At 29.3% G+C, this 22,998-nt stretch overlaps 1 protein-coding gene across 1 annotated transcript; it reads left to right on the forward strand.

Annotated features, from left to right (window-relative positions):
* Positions 1 to 20,847: 20,847 nt before the first annotated feature.
* LOC136078752 (uncharacterized) lies at positions 20,848 to 21,570 on the forward strand. Its single transcript, XM_065794550.1, has one exon. The coding sequence runs from the start codon at positions 20,848 to 20,850 to the stop codon at positions 21,568 to 21,570; it is 723 nt and encodes a 240-aa protein (XP_065650622.1).
* Positions 21,571 to 22,998: the final 1,428 nt, after the last annotated feature.

A 22,998-nucleotide genomic window follows, 5' to 3' on the forward strand; every position in this document is an offset into this window, starting at 1 on the left:
GAAAAGGTCAATTAGTAAACAAAGATACTTCATTTTGTTCTTAACACATAGGCATCGAATTAATCAAGGTAAAAAAAAATTTACTCAGAAAACTTTTGTACAATGTCTTTAGTATGTGCATGGACATTATTTTTACAAATTTTTAAAAATATTTTTTGACATCCGAGAAAAATATAGCCACTTTAGTGTTTACATCAAAATTGATTTTGATGGAAACATTAAAATGGTATTAAAAGAAACAAAGATTCCGAATTGATAAAACTTTGAAGTAAAAAAAATGTAAACTTTTGTTTAAAAACAAAAGTTTTTAGTTTTGCATTTTTGTTTAGAATTACTTCCTGTTCATTATTTGTATGTCTATTGTTTTTTTGTAATTATTAATAAATGGTTTAACAAATTTTTAATTTAAGTAAAAAGTTTGCTTGCGTTCCAATCAGGAGATAAACGAGATTATTAAAAACTTATGACTTGTAGAAGTTTGGAAATTTCAGACCTCAGTTATACATTACCATATTTTTTCAAAGTCAATTGTCACAATACCTAACAAGACTTTATCACACACTGGAAACTCTGAAAAGTATGTCTTGTGCTTCCAAAAAGACTCAGATATAGTGTCAGCTAGAAGATACTCGATACTTCCGAGAACTCAGAAATACTTTATTGAGAACTATGATCCCAATGAAGAAAATTTACCTTCGGCTATTTGTGATAGATGTAGAATAATTCTTTTTAAGATTGAAAAGAGGCAGAAAAAAAAAGATTAACCTGGTTTTTTTTATTTTTCCAAATTTTTTTTTTCAACTTTGAGAAGGGTAAATCCTTTGTGGTGTTGCATTTGTAAAGTTACCTGTTTTAATCCAATTCAAATCAGTCAAGGATCAGTTAAGATTGTTCTTTTCTAAGTAGGAAGACCTCCAGTAGCAGCTAAAGATTTATTACCACCTCGTAGGTCAGGTAATGTGTGCCAGCGCTGTTGGCAGCCAGTTGGTTGTGGAATAACACATCCAAACCCTGGTACTGTTCAAGATGCAAGGAAAAATCTTCAAACAGCTTTTAGCCAAATATTTTTTCTGATGTAACCAAAATGAAGTTTGCATTATCTAGGGATGAAGGTTCAATTGCTACTTTAGCATCAAGAGGGAGGCATTTAGCAGTCAAAAAAATGTCAACATAGGAAAATCAAGAGCATGTTTCTGTTTTAATTAAGTGTCTGCTGAAGAAAGTAGTAGATTGTAATCTACTTTAGGCTTTCTTTAGAATAAACTCATATAGCTGCTTTTTTCAGAATTCGGAGTGGTCGCAAATCAATTGAATCAGATTTAGTAGGAAATTTAAGTCAACGAAATAAAGCACTTGAATCTTTTTACAGTTCTTCAACAACAGACTTGGATATTTCCAGCAATAATGAACAAAAAGAAAAAGCTTAGCGCTCAGCTATTTTTTGAATAAAATTTTTGTGTTTGGTTAAACACATTCTTAACCATGAAGACCTTCCACCAGATGAGTATATGATCAAAGTAGGCATTGATAGAGGTGTTTGGCTTATAAAGGCATAAAAAATGTATAAAGTACAAAAATTTATTGGAGAGCCAAAAAAAACAAACAAAACATAGGTTTTCCTTTTCAAATAGTACATTTTCTAAAGTCTTTTGTGACTCAGGAATAAAGAATCTCATAATCTTGATCTTGATAATAATCTATATCATTATATCATAATCTTGGTGAGTCTGTAAAAGAATCTTATCAGAACTTGAAGCAAAATTTCGAGTTGCTTTGTCTTGAAAAATTGCTTTTACTGCTGCTGCGGATATGAAACTTTCAAATGCTTTTCTTGGATTAGGCACAACTGCATCCACATATCCCTGCTCTTGGTATAAAACCTCAAAGAAAGATTTTGAAAACCAAGAACTGAAAGAGTATTAAAGACACTTGGGATGATTAGATACAATGCCAATAATTTTCAGAAATATCTCAGTATTTGCTCAAAATAATCAAAGCTCTCGACAGCAAACTAAAAAAGTTCAAGAACCTTTCTATGCTTAACCTTCCAGGTTAAAAAAAAATTCTAGATTCTTTGCCTATCATGGAATTGCACATCGTTCAGGGAATTACCAAAAGGCCATTTGACTATTTGATAACCATCTTTTGCAAACCAATTATTGTTCTTTGATAGCGACTAATCAAACAAACTTACATTTACAGGCAATCTGAATTCTCTATTATGGAAAAAAATTCAATGGAAAAAATGTTAGGGTCTTAGAAGAATTGCTTAGAATGCCAAAATTGGAAATGAAAGATAAATTTTATGCCGCATTTAAAACATTCAATGCAGTTAGACAGATATGCTTTGCGAATGTTCAAATTTCCTCTTAAAAAGATTCTATACTCTCTTTTGAAAGTGCATACAAAACTCTTGAAATTTTGATTTTAAAAAGAGCAAGCATCCAGATTAGTTTATTAGAATTTCACCAGACTATGGAAAACAGGTGCTTATAAACAAAATTTGACTTATCCACAATACAGCAAAAAACTAAAGAATTGTACAATTGCATATTGCTCTCTTAAGTATCTCTAAAGGTCAATAGTAAAAATCCATAGTCAAAATTTGTAACTTTGTTGAAAATAAAAAAGCTTGTAAAGAAGATAATAACAAATTTTCAAACTTGGATGTAAAGATTAAAGAAAAATCTTTTTTAAAACGTTATGTTCTTATTCTTTATTCTATTAATATAAAGAAAAGCTTTAAAAATTTGATGTGAATTAATCATCTAATGTAAAAATACAAAAAACTAACCTTTTTTGGTAGTTTTCTATTTTAAAGTCATCTCTGGGTAACTAATTTTTTAGATGAGATTGTTTTGATCTTTGTACATGAGTCTGATATGGGTTATTAATCAAAGTTTTAAGAATTTTTTTTTATCCAGACCATTATTTGCAAAATAAAGCAGCCGAAATTTTAGTTTTTTGAAAAAACTTTAATGGAAACACTTAAATGGTTAAAACTTTCTCGGACGTTGCAAAACTTTTTTAAAAATTTGTAAAGACCAAGTCCATACATACATCGCCATGTATACCGAAAACCTTTCACAAAAATTTTCTAAGAAGAATTGTTTCACTTTGATGGTAACTCCATGCCTATCAATTAAACTGAAAAAACAATTTGCGATGATTTTGGTTGTGTTTAAGGCAAAAGCATTCTATTTCAACAATTTTAAGCATGCCATTTTAAAAATTCATTTTAAAAGTTCATGGGTTAACGAATTACTTCTATTTTAACTATATAGATTGTCTTAGAAACTTCAAAAAAAGCTTTTATTCTTGATCCCAATCTTCTAGAAATGTTAGAAAATGATCTTCTAGATCCCAATCTTCTAGAAATGTTAGAAAATGAGGCTTTTTCATACCAAGCCTTTTCAGCTGTTATTTTGGAAGAAAAAATATGAAACAATGTAATTTAATGTAAGCCAATTTAATGTAAGCCAATTTAATACAAGCCAATTTAATGTTAGCCAATTTAATGTAAGCCAATTTAATGTAAGCCAATTTAATGTAAGCCAATTTAAACTTCATTGATATATCGCAGAATAACATACGGTGGTGATAAAAAAAGCTACATTTTCTATATTTCAACCAGTGGCGGACTGTCCATTAGACTAACTAGACTGCAGCCGAGTAGCCCGTAATTTTAGGGGGCCAGTGTACGGGCCCTTTGGCCCCATGACATACTCGTGGGTCTATCATTTATAATCTATCAGTCAGATTTAGGCTTTCATCATATGCGTTAAACATGCAAAGATTATCTTGTTCTTAAGTTGTGGGCACCCCTATTTTTATTTCATAAAAATGAGTCGCAATTACATAAAATCATTTTATTAAGAATAAAAAAAATAAATTTTCTTATAAAAACTTGTTTTGATTTGAATAATTAGCGCAAAACAATCCATAAAAATATTCATAAGAATGTTTGCGTGATAAAAACATTCTTATTGATAAGAATGTTTTTATGGATTATTTTGTGCTAATTATTCAAATCAAAGCAAGATTTTAAATCAAAGAAGACTTTATTTTTGTAAACTGAATTCAGTCCACAAAAATAAAATAATGTTAAAATTGTTTAGCTTAATGAGATGTTTAGGAAGAAACGTTCACTAATAGATACAAAAAAACTGCCTCTTGATGATCCTTCTGCTCAAAGTGCTGCTGTGCTGTCGGCAACTTCTCATTCTCAAGATGTTGGAAATGTAGAAAATGACGACGATAAAAAATCGCAGGAAGTAAGTTTGGCAATGACGATAACGGGCCAAATTAGTTTGTTGATGCACTAGAGTTAGACGCCGTACTCGATGCTATTACTGATAATAAATCTGACGTTTATTAAGTGAATGAATATCCAATTGATATTGCTTTGTAGCCAATGACAGTTACTGATGGTGTGCATGACTACTGGGTCAAGAAGGAAAGTCAAAATAAAAACTTGAGTTTTGAAGCATCTAAAGTTACAGATGGAAATCGGAAGCACAATATTGCTCAAAGACATTGTTTACGATTGTGCACAAGCTTACCTCAACGGAACTTAATTGATCGTGGCTATGCTACTTGTCTTCCACGGGGAAAGTGTACTGTTTCCATTGCAAGTTATTTTCAACGCAGATAAAATGCTTCAATGACTGGAAGAGTGGCTCAACCACTATCTACGCGCATGAAAAATCTACAGCCCACATAGTTGTTATTCAGAGCACTAGGAATCTTTCAGTGGCTTAGCTTGTATCGATGAAAAAATTATTAAAAATTCAATGCGCAATGCCAGTACTTAAGATTGGTGCTGGAACTTGTTCTTGAAGTAATCAAGTAGCCACCGCGGTTTAACATTGCGTAGCCACAATGAGTTATTGGGATTTGTTCATGACGGTAATTTTTTGGGTATTCTGGAACTGATAACCAAATTCAATCCTTTCTTCAGTGCACACTTGGAAAAGCACAAATTGATGCAACAGCAGCATAAAATGACAGTTTCTATTTTGCCTTCAACGAGTTGCAACGAATTCATAAGTGTGATGGGCCAGCAACTAATGGACACTATTGTTCACTAAACTGAGCGTGCTAAGTACTACTCAGTATGATGCTATCAATAGATAGCACACCAGATATATGTAAGGTTGACCAATTAACTTGCATTGTTAGATATCTACAGTTGCGTACCCGTTGAGCGTTTCCTTAAGTTTCTTGACATCAGTTGGTATACTGCAAGTGTAATCTCAACAAGCCTTATGACATTTTTAGAAAAATTGGGTGTTGAAATAACAAACTGTCGCGGTCAATCATATGATAATGCCAGTAACATGTCTGTAACTTACCATGGTGTTCAAGTAGATTTAGACCTTAACACAGCTGTCTGTTTGATGCAATCACTAACCGACCACATCAGCAGTTTAAGAAGTGAGTTTGAGTTGTTTGAACGTAAAAGTCAGGAGCTTGCTGGTTATGATGTATAAAACGAGCAAAGTGCAAGTAAGCGTGTTAGAAGTATTCGAATCACTTTCATGAAGGCAACGAAGAGGAAGTTAGCTTGTCACCAAGGAAGCTTTATAGAATAACCGTTTTTGTAAAAATTATAGACAGCATCTTGGCTGCTGTGCAAAAGCTTCTTATTGCGTATTTAGGGATTTAAGATAAGTTCTCTTTCCTACACAATATAGTTGATCTCCCTGACTCCTACCTGCGTGAAGCTTGCAGCAAGTTGGATTGTGCGTATTCAGTGGATCTGGAACCTTCACAAAGTGAAGAAATGATTCAGTTTAAGCATTAAACTGAATCATTTCCCACAAAGTGCAAACTACTCCACTGAAGTGCAGTATTACAGCGTTGCGTCTTTCCCGGGTGTCTACGAAACGTTTCCTAACGTCAATGTTGCATACCTGACTCTAATGGTTGCCAATTGCTCAGGTGAGCGATCGTTCTCGGCACTTGGACGAGTGAAAAACGCAATCCACACAACAATTAATGATGAAAGATTGAATTTTTTGACACTCATGACAATTGAAAGTGGTCTACTTCACAATTTTGAATTTGACAACACCATCAACAATTTTGACAAAGCTAAAGTTTGAAGAGTAATTTTGGCATCCACTAAATAGATGTCGATTTGTTTACATTTAATTTGTATTCATTCACAAAACTAACGGTTGACTATGATTGACGCTTGGCGTGAGTGAGAGTGAGTTGAAACTTACTGTATATACCTAGCAGCCTAGGCCTAGGCTATTTTTGCAGTATATTATAAAATGAATATACGTACATCAACATATTACTATTTTTTTCTGCCAGATTAATTAGTCAGTTATATTTTGCATTAAGGGGGCCCTTAATATATCACTAGCCTAGGGGCCCCAGATTACATAGCCCACCACTGATTTCAACAATAACTATTTATTAACAACAAAAATAATATTTCTTTAAAAAATATTGTATAAACTATCGCTAATATTTCTTTACAAAAACATTGCACAAATTATCGGTAATAACTCTTACAAATTACAATAGACACAACACAAACTACTTTGATTAACAGTACGGACAGAATTTGAACAGAGCCTGTTTTCTCGTATTATTGATTGCTTTTAATGCAAGGGCTTGGTTTTTATAGTCTACCCGAAAAGAAAATTTGATGCGCATCATATGTAATTGCCCCAGTTTATGACTTGTGTTTGTTTAATTTCATTAAATAGTTAAATTAGAGTAAAAAGTTTGAATTAAGAAAGTCATTGAAAAAGCTCTTTTGGTAAAAAAAAAAAAAAGCTCTTCCGCTTGTTGCACCTGATGGTGAATATGCTAAATATGAGCGTATTTTACCAGATTCTGAAATTTCTAAAGCGTTGTTGGGAGACAGATTATTTGCTCTACACAGCTCGTCCTTCCTCCCCTCCCTCCTCCGTTTAAATAATTTATCCACAAAAAAAACGATTATAAAAGCAGTATAGACACACATTGATTAAAATTTCCTATAATTATAATATTATAACTAAGCAACTTTTATACTTTGGACTAGATAAATAATGAATCTTTTTGACTCTGTTCATATGTCCAACAAGGATGGTTCTGAGGCTGGCTAGTATTTAGTACGGCTAAGTATTCTTGAACAATATCGTAGCTCTCATAAAAGCTAATTCCATTAAAAGCTGTAGAATATCAGAGTATTAACTGTGCCTTGTTGCACGTGAATAGTTTCCCTGTGCTATTAGTGTGCAATATCGAGAACGCATTAGAAGCTCTTTGTCACAACTTTTGATTAATTAGCGGAACTAACGGGAATACAAAGCTCTTTGCTAAAGGTGCCATTCACCATCTTTGATTGAGTAGAATTGAAACAATTTTGACACGAAACTTTTGTCAGCCAAATAAATTCTAAAAATTTGTTAAACTGAATTTAATAAATTCATTAAAGGCAAATGTTAGAATAAAATCTTTCATTTTCAAATTTAATGGAATATACTCAAGACAATCAACAACCCACTACTGCCGCTCCAAAACGTGGCCTCTACAAAAATTTCTTTGCTAAACCTCAACGTGCAGCTAATGCTGGGAGCAACAGGAAAGCAATTGCTCAGCCAACGGTGTCAGCAATTGTACAACACGTCGATACATTGAAGAAGGTTGCATGGAGCGAGGGAAACGCGGAGGTTAAAAGAAGAAGAAGAAGAAGTTTATTGAAAATCAACTTGATGTCTTTTAAGATTGGATCAAAAACGGTCATGTCGATGTTGCAATTTTTAAGATACACCAAGCACTTAATGGTCATATTTTCACCCATAAAGACATTCACTGTAAACCTTAGCAAATAAAGAAAGGCTGCAAAAGAAGCTCAAAAGCAATACGTTTAAACTGCTTGGTAATGACAAATTTCAAATTTAAATAGATAAAGCAAACTATATTATTTTCACTGCATGTACCAAAAGTTGATTGAAGCGCAATACCAGTGCAGTGACACCTCGCAATGCACCCCAAGAGAAGTAAAAACATTCATGTCATTGGCGGAATGAGTGCGCCTGGCTTTTCTTACAACGAACATCTACGTGATGCATAAACTACAATCAATTAGCACAAGAATTAAACTGCAACTAATTATTTTGGAAGTTTAGAACTTTTGTCACTTGTGACAATGCACCATGTCATTTTTGGCTTAAAGAAGTATTTTTGGAACTTGATTTTCAAAATGCAAATGTGTTGTGGCTTGCACTATATTCTCCAATTAAAAACGTTTGGTCAATGATCAAGTTGAATGTGAAAAAATGCATTTCTGGTACTTCTACCTAAAAATGTAACTTGTGAAGAGTTTAGAATGGAATACTTTGAGAATGTGAAATATATTGCTTTTTGTGATTGTTATGACTGAGCAAGCTCTCCACTTGTTCCCTATTGTTGACCAGAGGCGCTAACATGTCTTTACCCAGCATCTTTAAGGAAATTATCAACATTATGCTCTCAATCTTCTTGATTTCGCGCTTGAGGTTGAGAGAAAAATGTTTTTAAAATGGTGCATTTTTCATGTACTTTTTCATAAGTTAAATGAAATTTGTTTTTCATATATTTATTTATAATCACTTCCTCATTAATTGATTATGATTTGTTTTGCAAGGTGTAAGTTTTGTGTTTCAAATTAAAATTAAAATTGGCCAAATTAAAATAAAAATTGACAAATTAAAATGAAAAAATGCCGAATTAAGTTGAAAATTGGCTAGCTTAAACGCAAAAAGATGTACTTTGTTTTTCCGTTTAAGTTTTTGTTTTTAAAATGGAAAAAAAAAATTAGTTCGATATTTTTTAAATATATTAATTTCAACTTCTAAACAATTTTAAATTTTTTGAAATTAAATTAAAAAAAGGTTATTAGAATTGTTATCACATTAAAATTTTTCTAAGTTTAGCCTTTATTCAAAAAGCAATTAAAACCACTTCAATTTCAGGACTTAAAAAACACAAAGTAATTTGAACATATTTCACGAAAATGGTATCGTCGAATAAAGCCAAAAATAAATCTTGCTTTGTATTTTTTTGCGCCACAGATTCTTTCGCGTGTAATAATAATACTTTAACAAAACAAAAAATTGAAATATGTTTTAATTAGATGAGAGCCGTTAATTACTGCTTTCTGTTACGCCAACTATTCTCCTTCTGTTTCACCATATGAAGATAATTTGAAAAACGGAAAGCAAACCCGTAGGAACAAAAATTTTATTGGGAGGGGAGGGGTAAGAGAAGTGCTGGGTGCTGGATTAAGGGGCCCCGAATTAGTTTTAAGGATATTTTTTTTTTTCAGTCAATTTTCTCAAAATTATTTATTTGATAAACTATTAGAGAGGGGAGGGGGGAGCAAATTTCCCTGCGGTCCCCCGGTTGCTACAGGCCTGCAAAGTAACTTGAACTTCACTACTCACATCTTAGAAGTTTTTTGGTATGCTTATATTACCTAGGTGCTCTTGTTACATGAAACTACCCTTAAATCAAAACCAAAACTAATCGAAACATCCAATAGCCTAATAATATGTTTTAAACAATAAAGGAATTTAATAGGAATTTAATCGTCTACAGAAAATTGTTTGTTATTAGGCATTATAATCTTTTAATCTTTGCTACTATAAAAACATTTTTTTAATTTGAAAAAGTATGTGTTTAAAATGGAATGCGCTTTAAAAGATCCTCAGCAGTATAATTAATAACATTGCAGATTTATTTTTGATTCGTTTCATTTTAAAGCGTAGAACCAAATAAAACTTGAATCAAGGCTTGAATATTTTTTATAGAAATGGACCTTGCAGTAAAATCTCTGTCACATGTACTCGAATTTTTGAAGCTTCCTGTGTTAGTAGAATTAGTAGGAGATGTTAGGTTATGCGACGAACTTGTTTTAGAAGATAAAAAAAGAATGTTTATACTTCAGCGCAACATCACTCAATTTTTGTTCGGGACAGAGTTAAACGGTAAAAAATTTCGTTTAAACACTTGCGATCAAGGTAATCTTTTTGTCGATGTTTTCGACGAGTTTTATCCAAAAAGTTTAAGCGAAATAAAAAAATTAAAACCCACTTATGTTTTATCTAAGGTACCATTTAATTTTGAATCGCATGTGTTTGAGAGACATTCAATGTTTAATTTTAAACACGCCGAACAGTTTGGAGACGAAAATTTTATTTCTTTAACTACGCAACAAGGTCAAGCAATACCTTTTCCTGTAGAAATTTTGCTAAGCAAATCGTTTGCATTTGTCTGCTACGTAAAAACATCACTTTTAGAGGTACTTTTAAAGGAAGGTGTTGAGTCAAAAATTGTGAGATTTAGAAAAGAGTGCAGTAATCAAGTTCCATCTGGTATAGCTACCTTAAATGAAGTACGTGTATATCACACTTTATTAACAGTAAGCGAAAATAAAAACTGTTCCGAATTAATTTATCAAGAGTTCCAACTAGACTCAAGAATAAATGTCTTTGTTCCAAAAAAAGCTTTTTTTCCAAAGTATATTGAGGAGTTAGGAGATTACAGCACAGCATTTTATTCGAAAAACATCAAAAACATTCAACGTTTAATTCACCATGAAATTTATTATGGACAATATTACGGTTATTATCATGCTAAATCAGATTACGATAAAGCTGAAAACATTAACCTTAAGAGATCTAAATCATTGCCTAGCTTTGAAAAACCTAAAAAAGTTTATTTAAAGAAAAGATTTTCAGCGATAAAAAAACAGTTCTTTGTTAAGAAAAAACGTTCAGTATCTTCTTGATTAAAACATTTTTTTTGTTTTATTTAATAATGTACATTGCATTAAAATTATTTTTACTTCAATTTAAATTTTTTTTTATAACTTTTAATAAACTCATTTTTTGGTCAAAATTGTACAAAAATATAAAATACAAAAATATATCTATTTCATAAAACCAAATTTGATTACTATCTCTTATTTATATAAACAAAAGTACGGTCAATAAATTGACTCAATTCAATAAATCTTAGATTCAGTTTTTATTCTATTTTATAACACATAATAAAATTCATTAATCAAATTTTTAATATTTTTAATATTTTTAACTTTTATTAAATATTGCTTTGTATGTATATATGTAGATGTATATATAATAAACATGTGCTATAAGTATGTTTACTTTTTATTGAGAATGATATTCAATCTAGATACTGCCCAGTATCAAAGCAGCTTGAAAACATTTACTTAAATGTCTCAGGACTCAATTAAATAAATAGAAAAAAAAAATTAATTATCACGTTAATACTAATTTTCTGTTGATGTTGTCATGAAATATTTAAAATTACATATTTTCTTATGTTCTCATTGTATTCACTTTTACTATTAAGTAAAACTAATTACAATGTTTATTACAAATACAGCAGCATTAATAAAAAAACACATGAAAAAACCTTGATCTATGTCTTTGTCTTAATACCAAAATGCTTTGTTCTTGGTCTTGGCCCGACTCATTTATGCGCATCCAAGATCATATTTCATATTTATTATTTTTTGTCATTACCCAGTTAACATTCTAAAGCGAAATTTCAAAGTATTTGTTTAAGCATTTTGATTGGTCTCCAGCAAACATTTTTGTAGTGGGTTTGCAGTGGTCCAATATTCGCATTTTGAGCAGTTTATTAGAGTTTTGCTGATTGTTTATTTAGTAGACCATTAGTAACATTCACTTTAAGTGACCAGCCGATAGCATTCTAAAATGTGATATATACAAAAGTGGCTAGCCAATAATTAGCCACTTTTAACTGCTGCCAATAATGGTTCACCAAGTAAGTGTTAAGCAAAACTAGAGTGGAGCGCTTATAATGTCTATATGGGTCCACTGAAATTTCGTCATAGAATATTTGCTGAGTTCACAGTAGTTTTTTATTTATTTATTTATTTATTATTATTTATTTCGTTATTTTACACATTTTACAATGTTATCTATAAATTTAAACAAATATATATAATTACAAGCTGACCGGGGCAAGTAGAAGTCAAAGTGTCTTATCATCAAGCCCCTTCGTGAAATACAAAAAAATACAATAAAATTTTACATCTTCCAATATTATGTAAAGGAGTGAAATTAATAAGTTTAAAAAAAAATAAAAATTTTAAGGTTAAAAAAGAATTAAAAGTTAAAAAAGAAATTAAAAAAGAAAGAAAAAAGAAAAAATTGAAAAAATTGAAAATAATTGTTAATAATAACAAATAAAAAATTACTAATCGGTGCATATGCGTATACATATTCAATAAAATATTAAAAATAAATAAAATACATTAAAAATAAAAAATACAGAATTATTTCAATTTTTAAAAAAAATAAGAGAATGTACGTAATGTTTAAATTAAGGAAGTGTTTTTTTATAGTTCTTTTAAACGTATCAATAGATTTTATTTTTTTCATATTTTCGTCAAGAACAAAATTCCACAAGTGTGGTCCCAGGCATAAAGTCGAGAAGTTAGATTTTTTGATTGATGTTAGTGGGATGTAGTAATTAGTCATTGAGCGTCTTGTTTTATATTTATGATTAATTCGAGTGAAACTTTAAAAAAAATAATTTGGAATCGTTTCATTTTGAAGTTTAAACATAAATAACAAGTTATAGTATATATTTTGTTTGTAATCTACCTGCGCCCTAAACTAATCGACTTGCTTGCTTTTGTTTTGAATAAATAATTTTTTGGAAAGATAAACGATTGTTTGCCCCAGGCAATATTACAATAGTTAATATGACAATGTATAAATGAAAAGTATAAATTTTTTAAACATAATTTGTTCAAAAGATGTTTTGTTTTGTACATAATCCCCAGAGTCTTTGAAACTTCGTTCTCGACTAGCTTTATTTGGCTTTTTCAATTTAAATATTCATCGAAAATTATTCCGAATATTTTCATTGAAAAAACTCTTTTTTTTTTAGTATTGTTAATTATTAGTTCAGGTAATTTAAGTGGAAGGTTCTCAGATTTAGATGGCTTCGCAAACAAAATATATTTCGTTTTTTCAATCTTTAATGAAAAATTATTTGCTATAAACCACTCATGAAGATATATTAATTCTGAGTTTACAATATAAAAAATATTTTTTAAATTTGAGTCAGAAAAAAAAATATTTGTGTCATCAGCAAAAATAATAAAATTAAGTATTTTTCAAGACAAAAAAATATGATTAATATAAATTAAAAACAGCAGAGGTCCAAGTATTGATCCTTGGGGAACTCCGCAACTTATTGATTCAAATGGGGAACATGTTAAGTCATATGGTACTCCTTGTTTACGATTTTGTAAATAACATTGCAGCCACTTTAAGTTGGAGTGAACTACTCCATAATTGCGTAGTTTATAAATAAGAATCTTGTGATTGACAGTATCAAATGCTTTTGATAGGTTTAGAAAAATTCCGTATGTAACTGTTGTAATCAAAACCATTTAAAATTTGGTTGACAAGATCAATTACTGCATATTCAGTGGAATAGTTATTGTGAAAACGAAACTGTTTATGATAAAGAATGTTGTTTTTTTCAAGATAATTGTGCAGTCTGTTGTGCATAATACGCTCTAGTATTTTGGAAAAACAGGAAAGTATAGAAATTGGTCTGTAGTTAGATTTTATTAAGTCATCAACGCTTTGTATATCGGAATTATTTTTGCTAATTTTAGTTGGTCAGGAAAAATGCCGTTTTTTAGGGAAAGATTAAAAATCTTAAAAAGAGGTTTATCTATAATTTCTGAGACTGCTTTTACAGCATCAGGGCTTATTTCATCAAGACCCGCAATTTTATTTGTTTTCAGCATACTAATCGCTAGACAAAGTTTATTAACAAAAGCATCTCCTATTTTATCATCTCTTTGCAATCTTTTTGGCAGATTATCACTTTTCACATTTCCCACTCCTGTTATTTCTTTAATTACATTCCATGTTTTCCTTGCATTTCCAAATGTTTTATTAAGCAATGAAGAGTAGCAATTTTTTTTGGATTGCTTTTTTAACTTTTTAAAAGAATTTTTATCTTTTTTGTATTTTATTTCATTTTTGTAGTTCTTTTTTTTTAAAAATTTTTGGTAAAGTTTTTGTTTCCTTTTTGGCGACTTAATGAGACCTCTCGTCATCCACGGACTTAGTAATTTTTTAGAATTGATAATTTTTTTTAATTTTGGAAAGGCCTTTTCGTATTGCCTAAACATGCGAATATAAAAATCGTAGCCATCATTAACGCCATTGCAATCAGCCAATGGTTCCCAGTTTACTTCATGTAAGAGGTCACGAAACGTGGCGATTGATTTATTATTTATTTTTCTTACATATACAGTTTTTGTTTTTATTTTATTCACAAGGGTTGCAGAATTTTTTATCAGAAAAACTGGAAAGTGGTCAGTTATCTGTTTTAATAATACCACTTTGGATTTTAGCCTTTGTGTAATTATTAGTAATAATATTATCGATAGTTGTTTTAGTCACGCGTGCTGGCTTGTTAATCATGGGGAAAAGTCTGTATTGCAAAAGTGTATTTATAAAATGCACGACTTGGTTATTAGTTTTATTATTCAATAAATTCAAATTAAAATCACCTAATAAGTAAACGTTTTTTTATGATCTTTTGTAGCAAGTAGTTTAAGTGGTTTTCAAATTTTTTTTTTTCTAATTTTTATTTTAGGTGCCCCAAGAAGTCCTAACGGTCTTGTCACAGAGCAACGCGGAAGTGCATTTAACCAGGAAGTTCACGCCTCCTTCCTTACCGTGACGCGAAAATTTGTCCAGAGCTCGTTTCGAACCTGGATCTCCTGCTTATAAAGCAAATGCTCTAATCACTGCGCCACGGCCGCACAAATTGATTGTAATTACCGTTTGGCGGTCTATATATTGCAGTTATAAATGTATTTTTATTTGTTTTATTAATTATTTCAATAGTAAATGACTCACAATCAGCATCATTTACTTTGAGGTTATCTACATGTTTAAGAACCAATGAGTTTTGGACGAAAATAGATACGCCCCCGCCATTGCCATTTTCTCTCGGTTGATGAATGAGTTTATATCCTTATAATAGAAAGTTAGACATAATACTAAACTTGTTACTTATATTATTTAACATCAATTTTAAATTTTCAAAGTTTTTATTTATGCTTCTGTTGTTTATGTGTATTAATGAAAAATAAGATGATCAAGAATTAAGAACATGTTTCAACATTGTAATAAGTCGTATCGACTGAAATTTCGTCAAAAAAGTTAATGTTTTTATCATCGTCATTACTTCGGTTTAGTGCGTTTTTCCTTCCTGATATGTCAAAAACATTAAAAGTGTTGGCTTCCGCCATTTTAACAATAATAACTAAGAATATTATTTAAAACAAAAAAATACAAAAAATAAATATACTTTAAGCATTCTTATGTGATTTTTTTAAAAATCTTTAACTATTAATTTATCATAAATAACAACAGAATATTTACCGTTACTCCTATGAGTTCGCATTTCTTCAAAGAGATTTTTCCGTATGGTTAGGGTATCCAAAGAGTAGTCCTCATTTATAAATATTCCTGTTCCTTTTAACTTTTTGGAATTTTTTAATATGCTAATTTTGTCTTTATAGTTCAGGAGTTTTATCACTTTTTCCGGTTCTATGTGCCCTTTCAATAACTACGCCATTTACATTTAGATTGTTTTCAAAGATATTAATAACTTTTTCTTCAGATTCATTCCAACTTTTAGATTCGTTTTCTGTTATTCCTTCGAGACGCAAACTATTTCTTCTCAGTCGGTCTTCCAGTTTTCGCAGCTTATTTTTTTCTTCCGCATTAAATGCAACTTTTGTAAAAATTTTCCTTCAATTTTATTGATTTTTTCTTCCTGTGTATCTTGTGTAAAAGTGATTCTGTTTTCGATATCTTTTTAAGTGTGTTCTAATTTTGAGACTCATTATTTTTATTTTTACCATTTATTTTTACCATTTCAAATATGCTCAAATTATTTTTAGTTTGCAAAGTTTTGTACGTTTCTTTAGTTTCTGTTATTTCTTTTAAAAGTCCATCGATTCTTTCATTTGCAATTTTTAAATTTCCACTTATAAGTTTAAGAATGTCATTTTGTTGTTTCTTAAACATCTCAGAGAATATTTCACGAACTAATTTCTCAGATATTTCTGCAGCTTCTGTATTTGATTAGATTTCTTTTTTATCAGTATTTTTATTTTTATCCATTTTATCATTTTTATCCATTAACAAGTTAAATACCAACATGATTTTATTTAAGAATATTTATACAAATATATTTACATATAAATTTTTAAATAATTCTAAACAATCAAAGATTTTGAACTTAAAAAAAAAAGATAATTTAAAACTTCAAAACAACCACTCTGCATAAACGCATCCGTTCACTTCCTTGTTCGTGAATCCAAATAATTTTGATCATCATTCACTTAGTGGACCATTAGTTGCAGCCGTTAAAAGTGGCAACCCAATGACTAGCCATAATATTACATTTTGAAAAGTTGTCGGCTAGCCACTTATAGCGGATGCCACTAATAATCCACTTTGTAAACGATGAGCAAAACTCCAATATGACTCCAATATGAGCTCAAATTGACTAGATAGGTCAACTACAAACCCACTGCAAAATTTTCGTTTTGTAAGTCATCAATATGCCAATTAAAAAATACTCTCCTAAACGCAATTTTTATTGATTATATTTGAAATTATTCCTCTTTACTTTGTAAAACATACACAAATATTGATATATATATTACTAATTAATTTAATAAATATAGATGGGTATGTTTAAATATATGAATCATAAAAATCTTCTTTATATTTTTAACCTTTTTTTTTTATTTTTATTTATTTCGTCATTAAAAAAAAGAATAGGTTGCCGTGTTATATAAATCTAAATAATCGGGGCTAAAAGAAGACAATATTTGCATTATCACTTCGCCCTGACGTGCTTTTATCAGCAAGCGTGTACAACCATTAAAAGGTAAGCAAAAAATTGTAAAAACTTTGTTATAATGTTACAAAGTAATACATTTACTTTTTAACATTTAAAAATTACATACAAATATTTACAAGTATGTTAAGATCATTTACTAAACAAAATTAAAAGAAAATCGTAAAAATAAAATTAAAAGTAATCAACACTTAAAAACTAAAGATAAGTTAATAGAATAATTTAATGAATAATAGGATAATTTAAAGAAAATTTTAGTTAGAGACAAGTTAATGAGATTTTTAAAAAGAATTTAGTTCATCAACATCGTTAATAAGTTTTTGTTTGAGTTTTTGTTTGAATAGAACAATTTTTCAGCTCGTTATTTAATAAATTATATATGATTTGTATTAAGTTTTCAAAATTTTAAAAGTTATATTGTTTTCTGATGACAAAATTTATTTTGTATCAGAAACCTGGTAAGGGGCCTTCTATAAAGAACGTCACTCTTGTTAGGAAATTTTTGACCACCTCCATTTTGTCACCGGTTTTCCTTTTTTTCCTATAACCCCTCCTTGAAAAAGATGTCTTTTTTTTTTTTGTATAAAATTTATATTAAAGCATATTTATTGACACTTTTTACATGTGATTTACAAAATTGCTTTTTTCTGTGTGTGAATATCAATCTGATACTAAATGAAACGCGTTTAAGTTGGTTTTTGTAGGCCGCCCTGAAATTCTATATGTAAAATTTAATTAATTTGTGTCAAGTGGGTGGAACTTGCTTCACTCCTCATCCATCCAAAGATTTTTTAAATGATCGTTAATTGATATGATTAAATTAGAGCTGTTCGAATTGTCTGAAATGGTCGCATTAGGAAGACCGTTTTGATTTCGTCATTAGGAAGACCGTTTTGATTTCATCCTCGTTGAGGATGCGAGCAGGTCTGACTCGTAAAAGTATAATAGCTATTCGACTAATAACATTGGAATGAATAGAGCTGGAATTCTTTAAGCTTACTAAGGTTTTTACCATGTTTAGTAGAAACTGAGAAAGAGTAAGATATACAACCTTACAATGATACGATAAAAGCTCAAACTTAGCATTACGTAAGAGTCCAATTACGTTTAAAATGCATTTTTGAATCTTGTCTGTAAAAGAAAAGAACTTTGATCTACCCTAAATGAAAATATTAACTATTTTATGGAAGGATCCTAGCAAACATGCTATAGCGATTTTTTAGTGAACCTATTAAGGATTTAGAGCGGTCCATGGTAATTTTGCTCATAGGTTACTTTGTAGACCATTAGTGGCAGCGCCAAAAGTGGCAAGTCGATGACTAAACATTATATTATATGTTAAAAAGTTATCGGCTGGCCACTAAAAGTGAATGCCACTTTTGGTTCACAAATAACCAATCAACAAAACTCCAATGAACTGTTCTAAATGATAATTTAGGTTCACTGGAATACCACTGCAACAATGTTTGCTGGGTTATATATGAGATTGATGAGCGTAAAGAAAGAAACCAAACCAGCAAACATTGTTTTAGTAAATTGCGGTGGGCCTATATAAACATTTGTTAGTGGTTAATTGGAGTTTTGCTCATTGGTTACTTATTGGACCATTAGTGGCAGTCACCAAAAAATGGCAAGCCAATAATTTTTTAACATGTTAATAGTCATTAATGTTCCTCTAAGTAACCAATTAGCAAAACTACAGCTGTCCGTTCAAAATGCCTATATAGGTCCACTAAAATTCCGCAGTAGAATGTTTGCTGGGAAGAGTAAATAAAAGGAGATACGCTCAAAAGAAGATAATATAGCAAATGCCACTTTCGTAATTTAAGGGATGTTCTGAAAGATGATTTGGAAGATCTAAAAGATGATTTAGAAGATATGATCCTGTAATGAAATTTAAATATAATCAGTCATTAGAAATCCTAAGCCACCATAGAAAATTAAATTGAAATTTGAATGCCTGTTTTAAACCATCAATGAGGAATGATGTTTTATTTTTAATTTATTATTTAAGAACATATATGAGTTTTTTAAATCAATATTTTCTAAGCAGTCAAATAATGTAAATAAAAAAGTCCATAATTCGTACAGATTTACTTTTTTGTATTTCATAACTTAATATATTTTATTACTAAAATATCAAACTTTAATGATAAATAGTATAAATACAATGTATTGATTTTGATTCGAGTAGCAGCTGAAAAAACATCACACCTCTTTTTAGCTATTGTCAAATGTTTTTGCAATAAATAAAATCATGACATAATGTAAAGCTAAAAATTAAATGTTTAAAAATATAATTCCTTAAAATTTAAAGTTTTAAACTAAGTGCTGGAACTCAAAGAAACAAAGAATATTATTTAGTTTCTTGAATAAAAAGTTTCAAGATAATCATGTTTTCAAGAAAATCTTGAAGGAAAAAGTTTCACAAAGATTATATTTAGTTTATCATAACTTTGTTTTCCTTACTTGTATTATATACAGGGCCTTTAACAAATAATATATAAAATGATATATAAAAATTATAATAAATAAATAACTTTTTTTTTATGCATGGAAAAATTTAATTTGGCTCATGCCATTGATTAGTTTCGAAAAGTATGTCTTTAGTTTACTAAAATCATAGTAAAAGATATTTTCTATGCTCTGAAAAATTATATATATATATATATATATATATATATATATATATATATATATATATATATATATATATATATATATATATATATATATATATATGTATATATATATTATTTTATTTTATAAATCTTTATTTAAAATTGATTAGTATTACAAATAATGAATTGTACAATTTTATCTATTGTTAAATAGCAAAAGTTAGCTACCAATGTTTTGTCGTAGGTAGAGGACGCTAAACCATTACGAAGAACACGTAGGTACTTTTAAATAAAAGATTGCTGATAGGTAGTAGTGATTGCGGTATTAAGCGTGAATGGGAATCTGTTAGGGCTTCTGCTATTGGTTCAAGGTAATTTAGTGGTTATTGGATGGTTTGTGTCAGCAAGGATCTTTTTAAGGATATTATTACAGGTTTTGTCTAGTAATTTTTTCAAAACAAATATATTGATTTGGCTCGAGTTGGTTGTATCAACTCCAATGATGTGTAAGGCCTTTTCATGGAAGAGTTGTATCTCTTTTTTTGCCGCAAAACTGCAAGTGGTAAGAACTGGGGTACTATATATATCATGTGGCTAATGGCGTAAGTTCTGTAGACTTGTAGAAAGTTGGACTGAGTGTGTCCGATTTGCATTAGACGCCTGAGTAGAAATGGCACTGATTTTATAGTGTTGTGCACTTTTATCCATTGTTCATCCCAATCAAGATTCTCATTGAGCAGAATTCTCAGGTATTTGTAGCTGTATAAAACTTCAATTTCAGTTTTATTGAGTATGGGAGATGGTAACGGGTAATGCGGAAGTTATCGGACAAATCCTAATTTCATTGTTTGAGCATAATAATTAGTTTTTGTGGTTTTACGCGTAGGCATAAACGTTCTACAAAATATAAACTTTATTATTTGAAACACAATTATTTAAAATGAGGTTAAATGCAGCTGAACGAGAATCTTTTCGAAAGCGACTAAAAATGTTTTTTGTAAATAAACCTAATATAAAAAAAATAAAAAAATCCTAAATCATTTTGAAAAGGAAGGATTTGCTCGAAGTACAATATATGATAACCTAAAAAGACTTGAAACTGTTCAATCGTTTTCTGATAGAAAGCACCTTGGTCGTCCGACATCCTGGGCTAGAGAAAAGAAAGCCGAATTAACGAGACTTGTCAACAATCGAAAAGGGGTCTGTCAGAGAAAAATAGGTATTAAATTCGGTGTAAATCAATCGATAATTGGTCGTCAGTTAAAAAAAAATGAATATTAAATATAGAATACGTGAAAAGACTCCAAAATACACTATAGAACAACAAATAAAGGCAAAGAAAAGAAGCAGGAAACTAGTTAACCAACTCTATAACACAAAATCGCTAGACATCGATGACGAAAAATACTTTTGTTTTGCAGGGGACAACATGCCTGGAAATTCTGTATACTACACAAACAACAAAAAGACATGCCCAGAAAGTGTTCGTTTTATAGGAAAAGAGAAATTTCCAAAAGAATTATTAATGTGGATAGCCATATCTGACCGTGGTATGTCCGAGCCATTGTTTCGCACTTCCAAGGCTGTAGCGATCAATTCATCAATCTATATTATTGAATGTTTAGGAAAACGACTTCTTCCATTTATTCACAAGTATCATGGAGACTTTAACTACTTATTTTGGCCAGATTTAGCAAGTTCTAATTATTCTAAAGATACTCTAAATTGGATGGACCAATATGTCTATTACGTTGATAAAGAATCCAATCCCCCAAATGTGCCTCAAGCACAAGAAATTGAAAATTTTTGGAGACATTTGGCACAGAAGGTTTACAAGGGAGATCGGGAAGCTTCAACAGAGCAAGTTTTGATTGATCGCATTAAACTAAAACTACAAGAAATTGATTTAAACTTTTTACAGTCGCATATGAAAGGCGTCAGAGCAAAATTGAGATCAATTGCAGATGGTGGTGCTTTTTCATATAAAAAATAATATATTTTTATTAAAAGATAAATGCTTTATTTAAAAAAAATATAATAGTAGTTTTTTTTTTTATTTATAAATAGGTTATTGACGTTTTTTATTTTGTCCGATAACTTCCGCATCACCCGTTAGAGATGGTATTTATATATATATATAAATATATATATATATATAAATATATATATATATATATATATATATATATATATATATATATTTATATATATATATATATATATATATATATATATATATATATATATATATATATATATATATATATATATATATATATATATATATATATATATATATATTATATATATATAAACACTACAATTCGTAATAATCAAACGGTCATATAAGACATCAAAGTTTTACTTACTATCGGAAGAAAAACTGAAAGCAAAATCTAACTGAATTATATGTTGTTTTCCTATGTATTAAGTTTACATAAAAATTAATGTAAAGCTCCATTATTTTAAAAATTATTTGTCAATTTAATCCCCACTAGCAACAATAAACGCACTTAATAAGTTTGTCAAAGTCAATTTTATGCCACTTGCTAATAAATTTTGCCACATTTTTTGCATAATTACCCAGTGGACACACGACGTTATTTCAACGTTGATTTACGGTTGATTTTTAGTCGCGACGTCATATAACCAAAAATCAACATTTAATCAACGTTGAAAATTCGTTGAAAACGATCAACTTAACGCGACGTCGAATCAACGTTAATTTAACGTCTATATTATGAGTTCCACCGTTCGTTTTGCATTTTGAGAACTCAAATACGCATGCGTGACTATACGAGTCATTAATTAGGCCATCTATTGCCATTTCCTTAAGTTTTGAGTTTGCCAATTTAACGATAGCGCATTGCTTAATTTGCGATGCATTAGTGATAAATATTAAATAGATCTTTTTTTTTATTTCATCTGTGTGTATTGCATAAAGAATTAGCTTGAATTTGTTTTAGAGTTTGATTAGGTAAGTAGTTTTGTAGAGTTTGATTAAATTGTTTTACTATGTATGTTAGTATATTTGACTATACTAATTTTATATTATATAAATATAAAATAAATGTTATCAATGTTATATATATATATATATATATATATATATATATATATATATATATATATATATATATATATATATATATATATATATATATATATATACATACATATATATATATACATATATATATATATACATATATATATATATATATATATATATATATATATATATATATATATATATATATATATATATATATATATGTATATATATATATATATATATTTGTATATATTTGTAAATATAAAAATTATAATAATATATATATATTATATATATATATATATATTATATATATATATATATATATATATATATATATATATATATATATAAATATAAAACTGA

This window comes from Hydra vulgaris, chromosome 03, assembly GCF_038396675.1.
Source record: "Hydra vulgaris chromosome 03, alternate assembly HydraT2T_AEP".
Classification (NCBI taxonomy): Eukaryota; Metazoa; Cnidaria; class Hydrozoa; order Anthoathecata; family Hydridae; genus Hydra; species Hydra vulgaris.